Source organism: Cyphellophora europaea (genome assembly GCF_000365145.1).
Source record: "Cyphellophora europaea CBS 101466 unplaced genomic scaffold supercont1.13, whole genome shotgun sequence".
In the NCBI taxonomy this organism is placed as follows: Eukaryota; Fungi; Ascomycota; class Eurotiomycetes; order Chaetothyriales; family Cyphellophoraceae; genus Cyphellophora; species Cyphellophora europaea.
In genome coordinates this window covers 440,623-460,574 of record NW_008481801.1, presented here as the reverse complement: position 1 = coordinate 460,574, position 19,952 = coordinate 440,623, and the positions used below count along the sequence as shown (strand labels likewise).

The 19,952-nt window shown below is 54.6% G+C and overlaps 10 protein-coding genes across 10 annotated transcripts; 4 read left to right on the top strand and 6 right to left on the bottom strand.

The window, feature by feature from the left end:
- Positions 1 to 1,072: 1,072 nt before the first annotated feature.
- On the bottom strand, positions 1,073 to 1,942 carry HMPREF1541_10625 (uncharacterized protein; the record flags this gene model as incomplete). The annotated part of the gene is made up of 2 exons (XM_008715295.1): positions 1,073 to 1,080; positions 1,336 to 1,942. The coding sequence occupies 2 exons, from the start codon at positions 1,940 to 1,942 to the stop codon at positions 1,073 to 1,075; spliced, it is 615 nt and encodes a 204-aa protein (XP_008713517.1).
- A 1,150-nt stretch (positions 1,943 to 3,092) lies between these two features.
- HMPREF1541_10624 (uncharacterized protein) lies at positions 3,093 to 3,767 on the top strand (the record flags this gene model as incomplete). Its single annotated transcript, XM_008715294.1, has 1 exon — positions 3,093 to 3,767. One exon carries the CDS (start codon positions 3,093 to 3,095, stop codon positions 3,765 to 3,767), a length of 675 nt encoding a protein of 224 aa, XP_008713516.1.
- Positions 3,768 to 6,681: 2,914 nt separating this feature from the next.
- On the top strand, positions 6,682 to 7,167 carry HMPREF1541_10623 (uncharacterized protein; the record flags this gene model as incomplete). Its single annotated transcript, XM_008715293.1, has 1 exon — positions 6,682 to 7,167. One exon carries the CDS (start codon positions 6,682 to 6,684, stop codon positions 7,165 to 7,167), a length of 486 nt encoding a protein of 161 aa, XP_008713515.1.
- Positions 7,168 to 7,282: 115 nt separating this feature from the next.
- On the bottom strand, positions 7,283 to 7,907 carry HMPREF1541_10622 (uncharacterized protein; the record flags this gene model as incomplete). Its single annotated transcript, XM_008715292.1, has 2 exons — positions 7,283 to 7,652; positions 7,705 to 7,907. The coding sequence occupies 2 exons, from the start codon at positions 7,905 to 7,907 to the stop codon at positions 7,283 to 7,285; spliced, it is 573 nt and encodes a 190-aa protein (XP_008713514.1).
- Positions 7,908 to 8,326: 419 nt separating this feature from the next.
- On the top strand, positions 8,327 to 9,640 carry HMPREF1541_10621 (uncharacterized protein; the record flags this gene model as incomplete). The annotated part of the gene is made up of 1 exon (XM_008715291.1): positions 8,327 to 9,640. The coding sequence occupies one exon, from the start codon at positions 8,327 to 8,329 to the stop codon at positions 9,638 to 9,640; it is 1,314 nt and encodes a 437-aa protein (XP_008713513.1).
- A 1,484-nt stretch (positions 9,641 to 11,124) lies between these two features.
- Positions 11,125 to 13,487, top strand: HMPREF1541_10620 (uncharacterized protein; the record flags this gene model as incomplete). Its single annotated transcript, XM_008715290.1, has 5 exons — positions 11,125 to 11,602; positions 11,707 to 11,926; positions 11,972 to 12,159; positions 12,207 to 13,018; positions 13,092 to 13,487. The coding sequence occupies 5 exons, from the start codon at positions 11,125 to 11,127 to the stop codon at positions 13,485 to 13,487; spliced, it is 2,094 nt and encodes a 697-aa protein (XP_008713512.1).
- Positions 13,488 to 13,698: 211 nt separating this feature from the next.
- HMPREF1541_10619 (uncharacterized protein) lies at positions 13,699 to 14,215 on the bottom strand (the record flags this gene model as incomplete). Its single annotated transcript, XM_008715289.1, has 2 exons — positions 13,699 to 13,728; positions 13,844 to 14,215. 2 exons carry the CDS (start codon positions 14,213 to 14,215, stop codon positions 13,699 to 13,701), a joined length of 402 nt encoding a protein of 133 aa, XP_008713511.1.
- A 348-nt stretch (positions 14,216 to 14,563) lies between these two features.
- Positions 14,564 to 14,851, bottom strand: HMPREF1541_10618 (uncharacterized protein; the record flags this gene model as incomplete). The annotated part of the gene is made up of 1 exon (XM_008715288.1): positions 14,564 to 14,851. One exon carries the CDS (start codon positions 14,849 to 14,851, stop codon positions 14,564 to 14,566), a length of 288 nt encoding a protein of 95 aa, XP_008713510.1.
- Positions 14,852 to 15,149: 298 nt separating this feature from the next.
- On the bottom strand, positions 15,150 to 15,980 carry HMPREF1541_10617 (uncharacterized protein; the record flags this gene model as incomplete). Its single annotated transcript, XM_008715287.1, has 1 exon — positions 15,150 to 15,980. The coding sequence occupies one exon, from the start codon at positions 15,978 to 15,980 to the stop codon at positions 15,150 to 15,152; it is 831 nt and encodes a 276-aa protein (XP_008713509.1).
- A 498-nt stretch (positions 15,981 to 16,478) lies between these two features.
- HMPREF1541_10616 (uncharacterized protein) lies at positions 16,479 to 18,392 on the bottom strand (the record flags this gene model as incomplete). Its single annotated transcript, XM_008715286.1, has 2 exons — positions 16,479 to 17,904; positions 17,953 to 18,392. 2 exons carry the CDS (start codon positions 18,390 to 18,392, stop codon positions 16,479 to 16,481), a joined length of 1,866 nt encoding a protein of 621 aa, XP_008713508.1.
- Between the last annotated feature and the right edge of the window lie 1,560 nt (positions 18,393 to 19,952).

The window sequence follows — 19,952 nt, the reverse complement described above, 5'->3', positions numbered from 1 at the left end:
TCTTGCGTGCATAGTCTCTGTGTCCTAAAATCATGTGATCCTTGGAATTTGCGTGCACAGGATGTGTCTGCTTAATCAACCTACCTCAGCCACTGGCTTACGTCATTCTTGGGCTTGTTGTGAATGACGTACTGCCCGTAGGTCATGCTTCCTTCGTCGGCACCAGGGTGTCCGGAGGTCATCAACACCCAACCCAGCCTCAAAAGTTTTACAAAGGTTGAAGGCTGGACGGCTGGGTACCCAAATCAGCCTAATAACTGGTGTTCTGATCTACTTACTGAACTTTTTACGGCGATCTCAAACAACAGGTCTCTAAACCAATCGCCCAGGCGAGCCTCACCGTTTCTGCTGCCCAACGACCTTGGAGCCCATCCTACGGCGGAGCAAAACTACACTTTGATGCAAATCCCCGCCAACCCGACTGCACTGATTCATTTTCGCATGGCGCAAGCAGTCTCACGATTTTGTTTTCACCTTAGCACTTCTTCAGACGTTACGGACCAAAGGAAAGTTCTGAGCGACGAGAGCCTCTAGTGATTCTGCCGGCCTTACCCAACGGGCCACATCTTCGCCGCCATAGACCACGCAAGCATGGCTGTCAGGTTCTCTCCCGCGTTGTTTAACGAACCTCCACTAACTGTCTGTCTTAGAAAGGGGATGAAGCCCTGGCTGGGCGAGATGAACACGACATTTCGAGTCACATTTTCCCTCCAGACGATAGCCGAGACCGAAAGGTGAAGTTTCGAGGCTTGTACATCTCGGTCTATAACGAAATTACGCAGCAACGGTCGACTCGTGAAGAGAATGTGGAAGAGGAGCAATATTTTGATGTTCCCAAGGGCTATAGTACCTTTGTGAGAGGGGTCAAAGTGGTTTCCTTCAGCGATTAGACGACATTGCATGTTCTAGTTCGAAGATATCATTCAACCGATACCCGTCCTTATGACCACACCAGATTGTCACGGAAACGTCCTGCATTTCGTCCTTCGGGAACAGCGTTGACCAGCAGGCTGTCGTTCTATATCCCTGGCTCCTTTCCCATTTCCACAACTTGCTGTTTTGAATAAACCTCCTAAATGGCTGCGGCATTTTGCGGATGTGAGTGGCTATTCCATTCGTGAAAATATGCTTCATCTCTGTCGACACACAGTCAATTTCTCAGCAATATAACGGATGTTAACTCACCTCTGTTCTGTTCAGCCGGGGCCTGCGAAGAAAAATTGTTCGTTACTACATGTTCAACTGCTTCTTCAATTACAGTTGTGTTTCGAGGTTGGTTGAGGATAGCTGCTTCCATCAATGCACAGACCCCGCCTTGTTGGCACAAGCACTTACAGTTGAGGAATTGGCCATATTCGACGGATTTCTGCAAGTCTTCGTGGCTTTGGAGCTTTCCCAAAGTCTCGGAGATCTGACTCGGCCAGGGCAGTGCATTATTTGGCTCGATATCGTCGATGAGGTAGTCGAATATGTTCTGTCCCATGGTACCTCCGATCCAAGAGGACGTGTTGAATGCAACAGCCCATGCAACTATCCCATCGGGACTGAGCTTCCGTATTTCGGCGCACCTGCGTTCCGTAATAGCTTTCCTGGACTTAACGTCTTTCGAGTTGAAGTTGTCAGACTTGGGGCCTTGAAATATCAAGAGGATACTCCTTCTAAAAGCAGATGGATTCTCCAGCGTCCCACTGTCAACAAGGTTCGCGATAGTTCTCTGGGCTTCGTTCATAAGCGCCGAACTTCTAGTCTGTGCTGGATCTTCGCGGAACGGCGTAAAGTAGCCTGTTGTCTTCTGAAGAGTCAGGGCTGCATTTCCGAGTCTTAAAGCCAGGCTGTTCAGTATGGGAAGCTCATCCTTAGTTATTGCTGGAGTGTTGAGACCAGAAATCAGAGGATCCAAATGACCGACTAGTTTGCTCAATTGCTCGACAGGGGTATCCATAAGAAGTTTCTGGTGGCAGATTGCAGTAGAAGATTTGACAACAGGAAGCGGTCGAGAGAAAATCGCGCTGCAGGAAGTGAGCGCGCAAGAAGTGGGCATGCAAAAAGCAGTTGTCCTGGAAGCGGGCCTCCTGAAAAGTGCCCGTGCAAAAAGTGGATAGGCGGAAGAGTGGGGACACAAAAGTGGGTGCGCAAGCAGTAGGACGTGCAGGAAGCGGGCGTGCCGAAAGCGGGCGTGTCGAAAGCGGGCGTGTCGAAAGCGGGCGTGCCGAAAGCGGGCGTGCAGAAAGCGGGCGTGTGACAAATGAGATGGATCTCCTCCTAGGCACGTCTCGACTTCCCGCATGGTCAGAAGTCAGTATTCTGGCTTGATGCTATGCCAGGTTGGGAACTCTGCATGACTGCCTGATCGCCCTCCATGCATCCGGTCACTTATGAAATCAAAACAAGTAAGTATAAGAATCTTCCCATCTTCTTCGACATCTTCCACTTCCATTCTTTCAGTATGGTAGCGAACTCCTGATCAACCACAATGCCGACTCAAGCAAAAGATATTCCTAAAGGCGGAAAGGGCGGAGAAGGCGGGAAAGGCGGGAAAGGCGGGAAAGGCGAACAAGGCGAACGAGAGCGCACTCCCTCGCCACCTCGCAAAATCCCCGCCGGTGGGCTCCATAAGAAGAGTCCGACGCTCAGATGCGACCACTGCAATGCTCAAGTGTCAAAATCACAGAAGTTGTGCGGTGTCTGCCATAAGGCGCCATTCAAGACCAAGAAATAACTGAGATTTATTGTCTTTGGTAGGTCTTGTTTCCTTCGGACCAATAGGCCTAAGCTAATCTGAACGCCTGCAAAGGAGCCGTTGGCTAAAGGTCAATGGCACACAGTGCTGTCTTTTGACTGCAGTACACTCGCTTAGCACCAGTATATGTAAATCCATGCCGGCCGGCAATCTCTCAAATAAAGTCTTTGGATTGCGCTTCCTACCTAGATCCCCGAAACTGTAGTGCAGCAGCCGTGCAGAGCACAAAGCTACTTAACGGGTACTAACCCAAGGAGGTTAGTGTGATTTACGCCAGGAGTAGCTACACTCATAGGACAGGTCATGCCTTTCCAAAACTCTGCATCAACCGTCAATTTTCAGATTCCGCAACATGTCTGAAGAATGGCAAGCACAGGAGAGAAGATACCAAAGCAATTCAAGCCTCCGGACTTTCACCAAGATCGAGATCCCGTCATGGCAGGATATTGCGGGCATAACACAGCACCCGTGGATGTCAAGGCAGCGTTTGGAGAATGAGTACGCCGTCCTGACCTACATTGGAAAAATGACCAATATTCCTGTGCCAAGGCCATACAGTCTCGAAAGCGTGGATGGGTGCCTCACATTGACTACAGAGTGGATTGATGGGGTTCCCTTCGATGACCTTGATCCGGGGATTCGGTCTGAAACATATCTCGACCAATATGTCCGTTCATTCATACTCCCGGAACTGGGTGCTCTAACGTCCCACATCTCGGGCACTCTTAAAGGGACTGTGATACCGCCTCGTCGAGTGTTCGAGCGGTTTCCGGGACAGTGGGTTCCCCAAACATCAGGAGAGATCTTCCACTTCACCCACAACGACCTCTCCCAACACAACTTTTTGTGCAATCCAACAACGGGCAAAGTCATGGCAGTCATCGATTGGGAGTTCGCCGGTTTCTATCCGACGTACTTTGAAGCTCCATTCTGGACCAAGCCATTCATTGAAATCGAGGATGAAGAAGAAGAAGTTGAAAGGCTATTGAAATTTCTGGGTCCCAGTCCACCGGAATCAGAGCGATAAGCCCAACTCTGCAGCAAGTCGTTGGCTGTGGCCCCTGAACCGTGCCAGCATATAGGCGGTACGCGCCATTCGCATGAGTTGGCTAGATAGCGAGCGCCATCCGAAGGGAGTGACGAGGGAGGCTGGCCGAAGAGTGTCCATAACAGTGCGGCGCGCTGTATGTGCACACACACCGAACGCTGCACCTGTAGGCTGGCCGTGCTGGGGCTTAGGCTGGTCACGCCGCCTTCTCTCGCTACCCGTGGCCGTGTTCCATAGAAAACAGCTCTATGGGCCTAATGGCATCACTGGAAGAGCTTCAGGGCACTATCATTGCCATATTTGTCCCACTGGAAGTGACGGGAGGAAGTTTGCCCCTCCTAGATCTTCGCGCCCGACTCTAATTCTTTTAGGGGATGAATGAGAATGCCAGCGCCAAACGAGGGCTTACCGCACGAGGCTTCTTTGATCGGTCGACTTAGACCTCTGGATTGCTCCCAAGCTCCACCGAGTTGTGCCCGCGAATCGTTTCCGGTGCACTTAGGCAAGCCTAACTACGTCATACTTGCGGGGGTACAGTCACATGATTTATACACCCTTAGCAAACAAAGGCCCTATTGTCACCACCAATCAGTCCAACACCTTCTCGCGTCATCTGAGAATGTCGTTCTGGTATCATGACCATTCGCGGTCTTGGAATATCAAGATCCTACCGCCTGCAGTAGTTCAAGCGGAACCATCTCACGAGGGCATTGCTGAACATAGCCTCCGCGCCAATGGTACGAACCTTTATCGGCCGAGAGCAAGCCTTTCGCCTGGAAAACGCAAGAGAAAACGGCCCTTGCCCTCGACCTCTACTAGCAGGTCTTGAGGAGGAAGAGGAGCGAGTCTTTATGCCAGAAGATCTGAAAAGACAAACAACATAGGGCCCCCCCATTATCGGCCAGATCTTTCCCGCAGAGATCTCTGCACATCTACGGAGTTCCCGATCCGTCGACTGCGAAGACGACGATGTTCACTCCACGGAAATCACATACGGTCGCGAATCGCAGCGAAAGAAAAGAGACGAGCATCATCGAGGAGCAAGGGGTGACCAACGAGACACGAAGTGCTGAAGGTGCCATAAGCCCGTCAATATCCCCAAACTCCATTGGACGAAAGCTTACCACATATCAGTGCCAAGACCAAGTTACCACGATGTCCCCTCGCCTACGCCTACGGACCAGCATCTCCAGAAACCCTCTACGAGATCTCCATAGTGAAAGATCAGCAGCAGAGAGCGCTGGACCGGTCGATTCTTGAACGCGAATTGGACCCTGGCCGACCGATCTTGCAACCATGAGTCAAGACCGCAGTGTATTGCCGTAGAAGCGGTGACGGACTTCCAGCTACAACCAAAGTGCCGCCCCAGGAACGCAGCTTCGCCATAGTCTACCGCCGACGAGAATATATTGCCGAGCGTGGCCTGTACAGGGCCGCACTACAGGGCCGCATCGGATGGGATGGAACGGAGTCATCGTTGGCGCTTCGGCTGGCGCTCGGCGCGCCCACTGCTGGCCTGTTTGTAGGCAAGGCCCAAGCAGTTCAGTCCTGGTCTGCTGCCATGAAGGGGAGACTGGAGTAAGCAGGAAGGCAGTGTCACCGACCCTGGCGCACGGATGCATTGCGGTGCAGAGAGTTTTGCCCACGATTGTCGGGCGTTCGCTTCGGAGGACGACTTGCGGCCTGAGGACAGACGTTGACCTTGATGCAGCATACACACTCTCAGACCAGCAGCAAGACTGCTTGCGGAATGATACAGGCGCACAGAAATGGTTCGGCATCGCCAGAGTTCTTGACGCAACACCCCGATGGGCGCCATTCTTCTGGCCCAGCCTGGGGTCCCACACCTCTTGGGGCAGGCTCAAGGCAGACTCAAGGCAGACTCAAGGCAGACTCAAGGCAGACCCAAGGTAGGCTCAGTACACGGTGCCTGCCCTCCTTCGCGTAGCACCACCTCTGGGCGAACACGGAACATCCGCTGAGCGCAGCCAATCGAGCTTCCAAGGGCGGCTCGGCTCTTGGATGACTAGCTGTATTCATCGTTCTTGCATCACTCGGACGAGGTATGTAGCAGTGGAGAGACGCTTGTGATGGGACACTAGGCAGAGGACGGCGCAGTGATTGGGTGGTGCAGGATCGATGACCGTCGTAAGTCCAGGAAGAGGATCTTACAAGCGGAGATTGATGTGCCCAGCATGCTCAGCAGCGTGTCGAAAAGACATCAAGAGGATCAAAGCGGCGAGGAGGCGACGGAGGATTTGAAAGCGGTCCGCGGCGAGCGAGTACTGACATCTGAAGTACGTTGACAAAGAGAGAGGGCGCGGAAAGCACAGAAAAACATGGCAGGTTAGCCGAAGGGTCTTTGTCCGGCGTGGCCCTCGCCGTTCCGCCGCTTTAATAATGAACACGATGAAGAATAGCGTCCAGTGAACCTGCTCACCCTTGCACAGCCGCTGCGAGGTGGATCGGGATGCCGCTGCTGCCTGGCACGTGCGGCCAGTCATCGGCCGCGCCCAGGCGCCGGTGTCTCAGCGCGACCGGGATTCAGGGTGAGGGCGCACCTGGGCGTCGCGCGCCGCGGGTGAGGGGCGGGTGCGCGTAAAGCGGCCTCACCCGCGTCCCAACGCGGGGTGCGCGCGACGCAGATTTTACCCTACTTGGCTGATGAACGGTGCGAGAGCGTTTGGTTTGTACGGCATCAGCGGCGCGACATATCTGGCTGGGATGGATCCGTCTATACGAGTCCTCGAGCTATAAAGAGGTGGAGAGCCCCAACGGTTGAGAAGAATGCAGTATCGTTCCACAAATACGAAGTCTCAGTGACAGATCACGACAACAGCTCCTGGCGCAGAGTTCATGTAACCTCCGGATACTCAAGAAGACCAACGACAACATGGCATCGCCGTACCAGAACAGTCTCTTCCTTAACATCCCTGTGGCGGACCTCACAAGGTCCATTGCCTTTTACACCGCCATCGGCTTCGTGAAGAACGAAACTTTCTCCTCGCCAGAGGCAGGCACGATGTCTCTGCCGCCCACGCCGTCGACGACCGGGCCGGCTGCACACGGGGGCACCATCAAGATCATGCTGCTCACCTATGACTTCTACTCCAGCTTCCTGCCTCCAGGCGTGCAGATGGGCGATCCCCAGAAGGCGGCGCAGTGTATCATGTGCCTCACCAGAGAGAGCAAGGAGGCGGTGGACGAGATCGCCGAGACGGCGGCTGCGTCTGGTGGAAGCAAAGATGTGAGGGAGAAAACCGCCATGGAGAAGGAAATGGAGAAATCGGGCATGTACGGCCGCGTCCTCAGGGATCCGGATGGCCATATCATCGAGACGGTGTGGATGCCGGCGGAGAACTACGTTGGAAAGGAGTAGGCCGGACCTGGTCATATCCAACGAAGAGCAAAGCACTGGATCAGAAGTCTCTGGATCGTCCTCAAGTGGAAGTCTCGTACTGGATTGCGGATAGCTCTCGTTTATACCACTTCATTCAGAACACGTCCTCTGGAAAGACTGCAAAGTCATGTCCGTTCTCGCGGACGTGCTCTCTCTTCTTGTCTCGATCCAATGGCTTGCGCATATCCAGAGCACTTTCTCCCAGCCCAGTGTCCGGATTGGACGGATTGTCGGCGTAGTAGTCGACGACAACTCGGAACGTCGAATAGCCCATGCTCTCGTACATTTTGATGGCGTTTTTATTGCTTTCTCGTACAAAGAGGTCCACGAACCAGGCATTTTGGGCGTTGCAAGCTTTTTCCAGAGCCTCGGACAAGAGCTTACCATATCCTAGGCGTCGATATTCCGGAGCGATGGTGAGAGCCGTAATGTGACCATGCCAGGGGAGTGCGTGTGGTGAATTTCTTGGCAGCAAGAGTAAGGAAATGATACTTACTGATCAGGAGAGCGACTTACTGAAGCTGAGGCGGTGAGCTCTCGACCTTTCCGATGATGTACCCAACAATCTGGCCGTGCTCCTCGACACACTGGAATAATGACGGCCATTTCATCAGGTAGTGCATGTAGAAGCCGATGTCATAGTTTTCTGTGTAGGGATCGAGATTGCAAAGATTGAGGTGGAAGAGGTCCGACGGCTTTACGCGACGGATGACGGGCATTGTCGTCTGCTATATCCCCTTGTCGACAACAGCCAGAGACAAAGAGGTGGTGATAATGACGCCGCTGGCGAAGATGAAGAAATGCCCGAGTGATAGATAAGTTCGACACGTTGACGGAGGCAGGTTTTGATGTGGCCCCGCGGTGCGGAGCGGCGCGCGGTTCAGAGTTGACAGGGGAGCGTCACCCGGCTGCAGCACTGGTGCACCTGTTACAGTTCCGCGTCTCAAAACCATTGCTGCAAACAACATTCCAATCCAAAGTCTGCTGAATTTTGCTGTACAACAAAACTCCAAAGGCCCTGCGCGCATCTTCATTGACTACGCGATACCCTAGATATTCTCTCGACTCCACGAGATCCACCGCCGCGTGTGGCGCCCGAACCCTCCCTTACAGTGGACTCCTGGCCACGCATGAAACCATGACCGCCCCGTCTTCGCCGACCTCGCCTTCGTCTTCCTCAAGCCTCAAGCGGCGCTCTCTCCGCCTCGCGAGCCTGGACTCAAAAACGCAAGAGTCGACCTCCCCATCTCCGCATACCAGCGGCACGACAACATACTCGCGACGTAGCTCACGTACTTCACAAACCTCGTTCCAACCACAGTCGCCGGTGACTCCTCGGCCTATGTCCGCACGCTCCTCACGCAATTCCTTTCACGGCCGGAAACACTCCCGCACTGCCAGTATCAACAGTGCTGCATCTGGCGGTGCACCTAACGGTCCTCAAACCGTTGGTGGACTAGGAAACCTCGCTGACGAGCTGGGCCACGCCTGGGACGACGACGAAGACGAAAACGGCAATTCACTGCTAGCAGACTTAAGAGAAGGCGAAACAGGGGAGGGAAATCTCTCTCTTCAGACACCATACGAAATGAATGACATGCATGATTTTGGCTATGGTGTCACATTACATTCGCCCTTACCGCAAGATGGTATGCCACTGCATACAACCTGGTCAAACACCCTGGAGCCTCCATCCAGACAATCTGGCCACAAACGGATGGATTCGGCGTACGACGGGAGTGACTACGGGCCCGAATCCGATTACGAAGACCAGGCCGAAGGATTGCCGCCTTTACTGCGCAAGCGTATGCGTGAGATTGAAAAGCTGGCCCGTGATTTCCAGCACAGTGATGATGCCGTGTCCGAAGGTGGTGGCGTGGTCAAGCGTACTGTTGCCGCGCTACGTGATCTCGGTCCGCCACAGAGCAATATCGAATACGGGGTCACAAGAATGGTCACCGCCTACACATCGATGGCGACACACCGCACTCACAAGCAGCGGGATGTATTCGCCCAGAGCCACTCGTTACTCTATGGCAATTCAGCAATGTACTTGCCAGAAGAATTCATCGATCTGCTCATCGACGAGATCCAATCACTTGGTTCTGCCATTCCATTCCTGCCGACCCAAAATCCACTACTTTCACTACAGATCTTGGCCAGCCAGACGAGTGAACTGACACAAACGTTGCAAAGCCTTACAGATCAGTTACAAGAGAACAGGCTCGCTGCGAATGCTGCAACCAGGAAACTCAAAAGTGTGAAAGACATGGTGGATGATATGCAGACAGAGGAAGATCTGGTTGAAAACAGCATCTTGATTATACAGGCGCAAGACTGGGACCGGAGACTCAGGGAGCGCCAAGCCGCAAAGACGTGTCGAGAGGTCGTGCAAGGGTTTGCAGATCGTTGGGGACTTGAGATGAAAGAGGGCGTGAAGGCGGTGGCCTAGGTTACGACGATAATGAGAGGATGAGTCTAAGCGTTCGGGCGGTAATGATACCCATATTCATCCTACACGTATAATCTAAGCCTACAATACACATGCGTGTTCGAGGAGAGAAACAGAGCCATGAACAGAGAGTCATCTGTTCCATAAGTTGATGGCAAAGGTGCTGTACAGATTCGCCTAGCAGTGCCAAGAAATCGCAGGCAGTGAATCAACCTTGAATGAACCTCAGCTCCAACCTGCTCAATTGCAACGCTTCATCGAGCCATTCCATTAGATCATTTTCTCGAATCGTTCCTCACTTTCACGCCGAGCTTTTGTGCGTGTCATTACCCCTCTTTGTTGTAGTATTGCGCGCCTGAAATCGGCTGCCATCTCATGGACCCATGTATGGTGTCCGACAACGGCCATTCAGTCCTTCATCAGTGCCGAACTTCCCAACGACCGTTCCATCACGATTGATCCCAGAGAAGTACCTTCACTAACGCAGTGACGGCTCAACTAGCCCATCCGACTGGTCGCGGCAGTTCTTCCTGGTAAAATTCTCCGCACAGATGCATGCCCGGATTTGTACCGAGCACAGAGCCTTCAACCTGCCTTGAACGCCCCACGTCTTCATCCCGCTTTTCCCATGGCGGAGTGCCATCAGGTCAGAGATTCACACCCCACAGGCGCATCAGGTACTACGCGCGGGGATCGCGGGGTCCTTTGTGGAGTTCTCAATGGCACCTTGAGAGTTCTGTCAAATTTCGACCACCGGAATCGCTGCACTTCTGACCTACCTTCTCGATTCAGTAACCCGGTCATCTGGAGTTGAGGCGGAGCTGCATAATACTTATTCTACCAAGGCCTTTGATCTCCTCATTCGGCTAGTTATGCACAACACTGTTAACAGGCTGATCATTATGGTTTGCACCGGCACCGTTCTGTGTTACACGCAGACGTGAAGGTGTCCCTGGAAATCACCTAATGCTCTTGGCATAGAGAAAGAACCAGTGGTGTGTAAGCATACGGATGATCTTCCCGCACCCGAAGACATATACAGGGTCCTCCCCGAACAGAATGGTCCCATGATCGCCCACAGCCATACATCGCTCGACGCTGATGCTGTGAGTAGTTCAAAGTCTGTGCATTCATTCATGCTAGTTGATACAACCTCATCTGGCTATCCAGATGGCGAGATGTGGCCCTCCGATCGAATCGCACCACGGCAATTCAGGTGGAGGTGCTTACAGCATGCGGCATGGGCAAGAACTCACCGATGTCACGCCGTGACCTCAACGTACCATAAGGCAGCCAGGCGAACCCTGCTCATCTCGTCAGCACAATGGCTGTTCTGTCTTCCGAGCTCAATGATCTAAAAGCTGCTTCCCCGCGCCTCTGCAAGCGAATTTCGTTTGTTAATTTCATACACCTCAACAGAGGTCCTCATCTTAGAAGGAAACAGACCCCGTGGCTGCAGCTGTGAGCTGTTCAAGGATCGAAGAATGCGTTTTGACTTGATCCTGTGTCTTCCCTTAGCAAGCTCAGTCATCGCAGGGATCGTTGCTGATGAACAAAAACGGCAATATCCACCGCCATGGCAGCATTCGCAACAAGAGACACAAACCATTCCACCTGGCTACTCACAGACTTCGTCGCCAAGTGTACCGCAGTACAACCCTCATAACTCCGCAGACTGGACTCAAACCGTCCCGCCGGGCTATTCGCGGAGCTCATCGCAAGCTATTCCGCAAGACACGCCCAAGAACGACCCATTTCCAAGCTACCCCAATGTGACCGGCGACGCCTACACCCCTTACTCCGTCCAAACGCCTCCGCTAGATACGCCTTGGACGTATAGTCTCGGGACCAATCCCTGGCCAGAGTATCCAAGACCACAACTTCAACGGTCGAACTGGCAGAACCTGAACGGCATCTGGCGGTACCGGAACGCCACGAATGGATATGAAGCACCTCCGTTCGGTGCAACCCTTCCTCATCAGGTGATGGTGCCGTCATGCTTGGAGAGCGGACTGTCAGGCACGTGATAACGCTACGACATGTGCTGACATAGCTGACATTTCCAGGCATCCAAGGCAACTTTACCATTTTCTCTTGGCTCCAGACGACTTTCACTGTGCCCAGCAACTGGGCTAATCAGCGAGTACTCCTGAATTTCGGAGCCGTCGACTACGAAGCCACTGTCTACGTGAACGGACAGCAAGTTGGATCCAATCGAGGTGGGTACTTCCGTTTCACAATCGATGTGACAGACTACGTGTCTCTGAGCAACGGCACCAATGAGCTGTAAGTAAACTCATCTGCCTAGCAAACCATGGCTCACATTCATAGGCTCGTGTTCGTATATGACCCGACCGATACAGATGATGTGAACATTCCTGTGGGTAAGCAAACCTTACGGCCGTCACACATCTTCTACACGCCATGCAGCGGCATCTGGCAGAGCGTCTGGATCGAAGCGGCGCCACAGTCAGACTACATCACCCAACTAGATCTGAGCGGTGATATGGACGGTCAAGGTTCGTACTCTGAAACCAGACTCTACCAAAGCACTAATTGCAGCCAGTGACGGCCACGGTACATACCGCATCCCAAGGCCAAGAAGCAGTGGAAATCACTGTATACGAGAAGAACTCGAGCACATCCGTTGCTAGCTTCGAAGGTACCACCAACACACAAATCCAGTTTTCTGTGCAAGATGCCGACCTCTGGTCTCCCGACTCGCCCACCCTCTACGACGTTACCGTTACCCTGAGCGGTGGTGACAGCATCACCTCCTACATGGGCTTCCGCACCATTTCCTCCGGCTACGTGAACGGCATCATGCGACCACTCCTCAACGGCGAGTTCGTCTTCCCCTTCGGCACACTCGACCAAGGTTTCTGGCCGGACGGCATCTACACGCCGCCTAATCGCGAAGCCATGGTATTCGACCTGCAGACCCTGAAGGGCCTCGGCTTCAACATGCTCCGCAAGCACATCAAAGTCGAGAACGCACTCTTCTACCAAGCCTGCGACGAGATGGGCGTCATGCTCATCCAGGACATGCCCAGCCTCCGCGCGCTGCAGAGCTACTACCTGCCAAACTGCACCGAGGTGACATACCTCCCCAACGAAGCCGAGCAGGCCGAGTTTGTGCGGCAGCTGCAATTGCTCGTGGAGCAGCACAAGAGCTACCCCAGCATCTTCGCATGGGTCATCTACAACGAAGGCTGGGGCCAGCTCGAAGAAGGTTACCCGGAATTCGCGCTAACCGACCTCGTCCGCTCCCTGGATCCCACGCGCCTCATCAGCAGCACGTCCGGCTGGAACGACCACGGCGCCGGCGACTTCTCCGACAACCACCACTACGCCAATCCGCAATGCGGGACACCTTTCGTAAGCCAGCCAGACCTTCCCATCAAGCCCTCCCCCCGAGACCCTCCTCTCACTGACTTTTGTGCCTCATTAGTACTCCACGCCCTCCAGCCCCCACGACCCCTCCCGCATCGCCCTACAAGGCGAATTCGGCGGCGTCGGCCACAACACCACGCTCGACCACCTCTGGAAAGTCGCCGACGCATTCAACGCCATCAACGAGACCTACGAGATCGACGAGACGCTCCAGGCCTGGAATTATCGGGCGCACCGCCTGCTCGACGAGCTGCGCGAGCAGGTCGAGTTGTTTGAGTGCAGTGGGGGCGTGTGGACGCAGACGACGGATGTCGAGGGCGAGGTTAATGGGTTGTTGACGTATGATCGAAGGGTGCTGAGGACGGAGCGCGAGCAGTGGCGGAGGGACATTGGGGCGTTGTATGAGGCGGCGAGGGGGAGGGGGAATGGGAATGGGACCATGGGGATGCTTTGAAAAGAGTCAGCAGCCGGGCTAGCCTGGCCTGGCCTGGCCTGGGGGAGATCGATGTAGAAAATGTTGGCCCGGGGGAAAGCTTGCGAGGAGTCTTGGTGATGACGCCGAGAGTGCGATGGTTTCTATCGTAACTAGGGCCTGTTGTCCCACTCCTGTCTCTGCTCTGCTGCTGCGCTCTCTGGTTCATGAAGGCCTCGCCGCCGCCAGCGCATCACAGCTCTCCTTCAGCGCCTTCGTCACGCTATCGACCTAACACACCGGAAAACTTGTCAGCATAGACATCGCATAGTACACCGTACGATTGAGAAAAGAACAAAAAAGCCCTCTGAGAGAACCCCCCCAGGTGGGAAACTTACATTCCCATCCTCAAAAACCTTGAAATGGCTCCCCGCGATCTCAACAACATCCTCCTCACCGACCACACCTGACCTGCCCCAACCCATCATCCCATCATCCGTCGTCAGCCCCGTCTGCATCCCGCGCCTCCTCCGGCCCTCTCTAGCACGCAACAGTTTGACCTTCACCCCTCCTAATTCACCCTGCACCCGCGGTTGCAGCGGCGGCTCATACTCTCGAATCATCCTCCGCGCTTCGCGGAAGCAGCGCGTGATCTTCTCGCGGATGTGTGGCTTAGTGGTGGGCTGGAAGGTTGGGGTGTCGTCGTCGTCGTTGTTGTCGCGCTCAACATCATTGCGGCTGGAGATGCTGGGGTGCGCGCTGTCGATCATGACGACTCCCAACACTTGTATACCAGGTTGCGGTTGGGTGGTGGGGGCAGAGTCAGAGTTGGAGGTCGGGTTCGAGAGGAGGTGCGCGAGTTCGAGCGCTATGAGGCCGCCGAGGGACCAGCCTGTTTGGAGGGAGAAAGTCGTCAGTGTCAGGGTGACAGGCCAGGTCTTGGGGCGCGTGGATGTAGCTGTGCGAAGTAATTGGAGGAGGGGCAGACGGCGGGGGTGGAATGGTGGAGCAGATATCACAGCACGAAACAGAGGCCGGCTAGGGCCGGTAGGTAGTCTAGCCCACAGGACCCAGGCTAAGCAAAGTTGCTCGCGCTGTCTCAACGGTAACAGCAGGAATCACACACCTCCCAGAATGACCTGTCCACCGCCTCCGGGTGGCAGCGCCGCGTGCACTAAGTCAGCGTACGCCCTGGCCATCTCAGGAATGCCCCCGCTCCAGGGCTCGCCAGACTCGAAGCGCGGGTTGCCGATGGCGTAGACGGGTCGATCCAGGTCGCCCAGACTGAAGTACTGGAAGACGGTGCCGCCGCCATCGTGGATGAGGAACAGGGGCACGGCTGGGGAGTTTGGGCGGGGACCGAGTCCCTCCGGCTCCTGTAGGAGGAAGGTGTTGTCGTCGAGCATCGGCGACGCCTGAATTTTGCGACGCAGAGCTTGCTAGGGGTATCGGAATGACGGCTGGGGAGCTATCAAGGCAAGTGGATTGTGTCGACTCGTTCCGCTCATAGCATCGCATACATACTCAGAGTACGTCGTTGTGCCCCAGGCACTCGGCCAGTGCCAAGAGGTGAGGTCGTTAAGGGCGCATGACGAGGCTGTGATGCAGCCTTGCAATGTCCGACCACTTCTTACTGTCTACTTGACCCGATGCTACCAACCCGACAACCCATCCCGGTGTTCGACAGATCTAAGAAACTGACCGCTACTCCAGTCTATAGCTAACCCTACTATTCCCATTACTGCGACTGATCTTCGTTACAGTAATCCTGCCACACTTGTCAAGACTCGCCACATGCGTGCCTCCACACGGACACACATCAATACCCTCAATATTCACCACTCTGCACCTCCCATTTTCCGCCAACGTCACATCATCCAAGTGAATGCACATCTCCTGACTGACCCTCTCAATCTCGTCCTTGGCCCAGTATTCAATCTTGACCTCGGCCTTCGTAGCGAGCAGCTCATTCAACCGTGCCTGAATCGCCGCTTTCCGCTCGCCGGGGATCAAGCCCGTGAACTCGCAGGCCGCCGAGCCCGGCACATGTGACGCCTTCAATTTATCAAAGTTGGCGACGGTTGTGCCGCAGACATGCCGTACCGCGGCGTCGAGTGTGTGGCCGGCCGTGTGATAGCGTGAATAGAGTTCTCGTTTCTCCGTGTCGAGTGTTTGCAGGATCTCCTCCTCGGGCTTGAATAAAGTCAAAGTATCTTGGAATCTCCCCAAGTGGAGGACTTTGCCGCTGCTGGGACTCAGCCGGGTCATCTCGACGCTGAATCTGGCGGCAGTGGTGGTGGTGGTTGTGGTGGTGGTGGCGGCGGTTGACGTAATCTCTCCTGTGTCGGAGGGCTGCCCGCCGCCTTGAGGGTGGAAGATGGTCTCTGTAGTCACCACCACCCGGTGGTCTTGTTCGGCTCGGGGGAAGAGTGTCTGATCGGCCGAGTCCAGAGTACTGAAAGGTGTCGCGGAGACGACTCTGCTGCGCAATTGATGTGTTTGGCCATCGGTCAGAAACACCTGTATGGTCGACATGACGGCTTGGCGGGATGATTGGGAGCTTTGGAGGGGGTAACGCGGGCGCAATAAAGGTGGCGGCCAAAATACTGTGATATCGCTTGGCCATACCAAATTAACCTTCGCCGGAAAAAATATGCTCGTGGAGCACGCTCAGGCAACGAGGCAACCAAGGCATCCTAGCCCACGTCCCGAAACTCTGACCGTGCCACCAATCTGGAGCGGAGAGGCGCAGATGCACGACTAGAATAAAAGCCAACGAGTTACTATCGACCCGGTATTGCTGGTCCACCCACGAGTTATTAGAAACTATCTGCTAGTATACATATCCGTTGTTGTCGTGATTTCGTTACGAATTACCAGAAACGCTCGCTCGGTTACCACGCTGTTCCCTCGTCCCACCTCAGGCCTTGCTCCCCATATCTCTTCTCTCTTCCTTCCGCGAACATCCCCGTTCAACAGCATACTTACTGCCCGCATGCAGGCCTGCCCAGAGCATCCCCTGCCCACACCCTTTTACAAAATCGGTAACGAAGCCGACCGCTGCCCCTTGGGCGTCGATCTGGCCTTAGTGTGCCTCCTCATATACACGCCCGGCTTGGGCGTAATGCCAACCAAATGATTCAAGTTCTTAATACAGGCAATGAGGTGCGGCAGCTCGAGCACGCTTTTCTTGAAGAAATCCACAATCAACGGATCCTCGGCGTCATCCTCAGAGTAATGGTAGAACAGCGGCTGTTCTGGATGGATGACACGGCGGCAGCGCTGTAAGACGTAGTCCTTGGCGGCCTGGAAGTCCTTTGGCGGACGGCAGTCGGAGAAGTGGTTGGATGAGACGGCGACCTTGCGCCGGAAGACGGCGGTATTGTACATGACGACGATGACGGGCTTTTCGCCGTGCCAGTTGTGGCGGCAGCGGTTCTTGACTTCCTGGAGCGTCAACTCGAGGGAGCTCAAGTTTGAGCCTTCGGGGTAGTGGTCGTACGTGCTGAGGTCGAGGGTGATCAGGAAGGCGTCGGCGTCGTCGAAGTGGCGCATGAAGCGTTGCAGCTTGGGTTGCGGGGCGTCAATGATGTCAACGGAGATGTCTTCGACTGCCAGTTTGGCTTCTGTGGCAGTCGCTTTTTGATCCTCATCGGATTTGACAATATCCGTGAGCGTAGGCTCGTAGTCAGGCTGCAGAACACGTTCGGTGGCCCTCAGAAAGTATGCAGACGGGTAGTCCTGGTTCATGTTCTTGAAACACTCCTGGACACGCGGGCTAGTCCAGAGCGACATTGCGGCCTTGCTGACCTCTACTGAAACCTCCCAGGCCGGGCCGCCGGCTTCGACGAATGACTCGAGCACCTGGATGTCACTCTGCTTTTTGACGATGTGGAAGAGTGCAACGGAGTTACCGACGTACTCTGCTAGTGAGAGAAGAGATTTGACGGCTGACGGTACGACCATACGTCGACAACGCTCCACCTCTTCGGGCTGAGGCGGGGATGCCAATGCAAAACGAAGCCTTTTAATGACAGTTGACGGCCGTTGACCGAAGGCAAGAAGCTTGACTTGTCTGTCCCTCTGCGTAGCCTCGCGCTTAATGAGAGAGTCCAGCCGCGCGGACTGGGCAACCGAATTTGAGAGGCGTAGTATTGAGCTCTTCAGAGTGACGGACGACTGCCTTTGAGATTCGTGTGTACCCAGACTACTAGATCTGCTAAGAGAGCGGAGACCGTGTTCGTAGAAGTTGGCTTTCAAGGATATTTTATCAAGGTCGAATTTCTTGATCAGGCTAGGTCGTGAAGTGGTCTGTGGACTCGACGCTGGGTCCAGTGGGGGCGGAAAGCTCATGAGGTCGGCCGCCAGCTTTGCGGAGGCTGCGTCATCGGCAAGTTGGCGTTCTCGATATTGAGCGAGCTCGCGCTCGAACGCTTCCTTGGCTGGGAGGCTTGGACGGCTAGAGCTGTCAGTTGGCTGGTGTTGTGGTATCGGTGGATGTACTCACCATCGAAAGGCTGTCAAACAAAGGTTCAGGGCCGATATCTGGTTGTTAAGGAGCATCATGTTGTCACGCAATATGCGCTCTTCCAGCAGCAGACGAGCTTTGCTCTGGTTGTTGAGAGGGTCTCCCGCAACCCAGTCGAGACGAGATATTTGGTCATCGATATGCTGCACCAGGAGCTTACAGTGCTCCACAGCCACACAGAGATCGGTAGCAAACTCCTCATGGTTTTCGTCGAAGAAAGGAGATTCCCTCACAAATGCTTCGACCTGAGTCAAAGCCGTCCGGACCGTATAGAGCTGGCCCACGAGAAGCTCGACGCTCAGATCTGCCTCAGAGAATTTGATGCGTGCTGTGTTCAGGGAGGTAATGGTTTTGCTCACTATTGTGATGACACTGCCAACACCTGCTACCAGGCCTAGGGCAGCGGCGGCTGACTCCATCTAGGAGGATATGGGATTGTAGATTCCGGAAGTGCCGCATGGCCGTTGTTCTTATGACTGAGGCCCTTGTGATGTGTTTTGCACCTGGAGACGCCCAGCCTACCAGGGTAGGGCGTCTCATTGTCTACGTGGCTGACGTGAGGGCCATGCAGACAACACGCTAAGTCGTCTGATCTGCTTCTAGAAACTAGGCCGGTGCTCGACAAACGCTAGCTGGCGGCGCTTGTGGCAACACCACCCGAAGTGCTGTAGCGTGCGTTTCGAAAGCTAGTTTGCGGCAGAGTTAATGGCTACAGATAGCATACCATCACACGTGGCTCGGCAGCCGGGAGAGAATGAAGAACTTTTGATTGAACACTAGCCAGGGGCCGGTTGGGAGGAGTGTTTCTAGCGTTTCGATTCGACTGATGATCTTCAGGGAAGTCCTGCCCGAAAGCCTGTCGAGGTCATGAAGGATGCTAGTGGACGCCACATAGTCAAGGGTACAGAGGGGAGGCGGCAGATGGAATGAGATGTGACAGCTTGGCTCAAACTCGCTGACTCGAGAGGAGATGAGATTGCCAGAACGGCAATCAATGGACGGAAGCGTTGAGAGTGTTGAGATGTTCAACTCTCCAAAATTGCGCGTTTCTTTAAGCGAGGAACAGCATCGGCAGAAATGCCAGCTATCTGCTGCATTTAACGGTGCTGGTGATGTCGAGGTGGTTCGAAATCGAGGAACGAGCACGTGGGCGTTTGACCTGCAGTGATGCCGCGCCGCTTATATGCAGGGGTCGAAGTTGGGTGATATGCACGCCGTGTCGTTATCATCTGGGGTTCACCAGGACACAACAACTACTGCATCCGGGTTGAATGGGAAAGGAAGCAGCCGTCGGAGCGACAGCCAGTAGCGTGTGCTTGGTATCGACTCCGCCCCTCGCGTGTCCATCAGCCGTTCGTCGGTTCGTACTGTGGTTCAGGCTGAGTCCTTCCCTATGTGGAATCTTGGATTGCAAGCGCTCCTGTAAACGGACCGGGCGACCATGGCCAGGACACCTGTACGTTCTCAGCCTTACTATCAATGCGGCGGGAACGTGCTCAAGATTTTGTAAGCAGGAAGAAACACCTGAATACGTTCAGCCCGGGCCCTTAGGTCGATAACACGCGTTTGATAGCAAGTGGTAGGAGTAATCATTGCGTTTGTCCACACGCGCCACAGCCCGGCCGGTCAGAAGCGATGTCGTCAGAAGCTGGTACTCCGTAGCGAGGAGCTCGCCATCCCTTCGGGGGAGCTTGCCCCGGTGCCGCAGCCGCGAGATAGCGACCTGGCAGGCCTCAACTTAGCGTGTTTCAGGCGCTGCACGCTCCGCCGCCTAAGCGCGGGGGCGGGCTAGAGTTCGCTTCCTTTGGTAGGTCACCGATCAGCAACAACGGCCTGCTGGCAGTACGAGGCGACTGGACGTCATTGGTAACCAACCTCTGCAATTTGTGATCATCTTCTTTAGTTTCGGCGCGGCATGCACGTTCTCATGCGCCTCTGAAACCTCGCAAGCCCGCAGGGGCAACTCCTGTCACTATCTG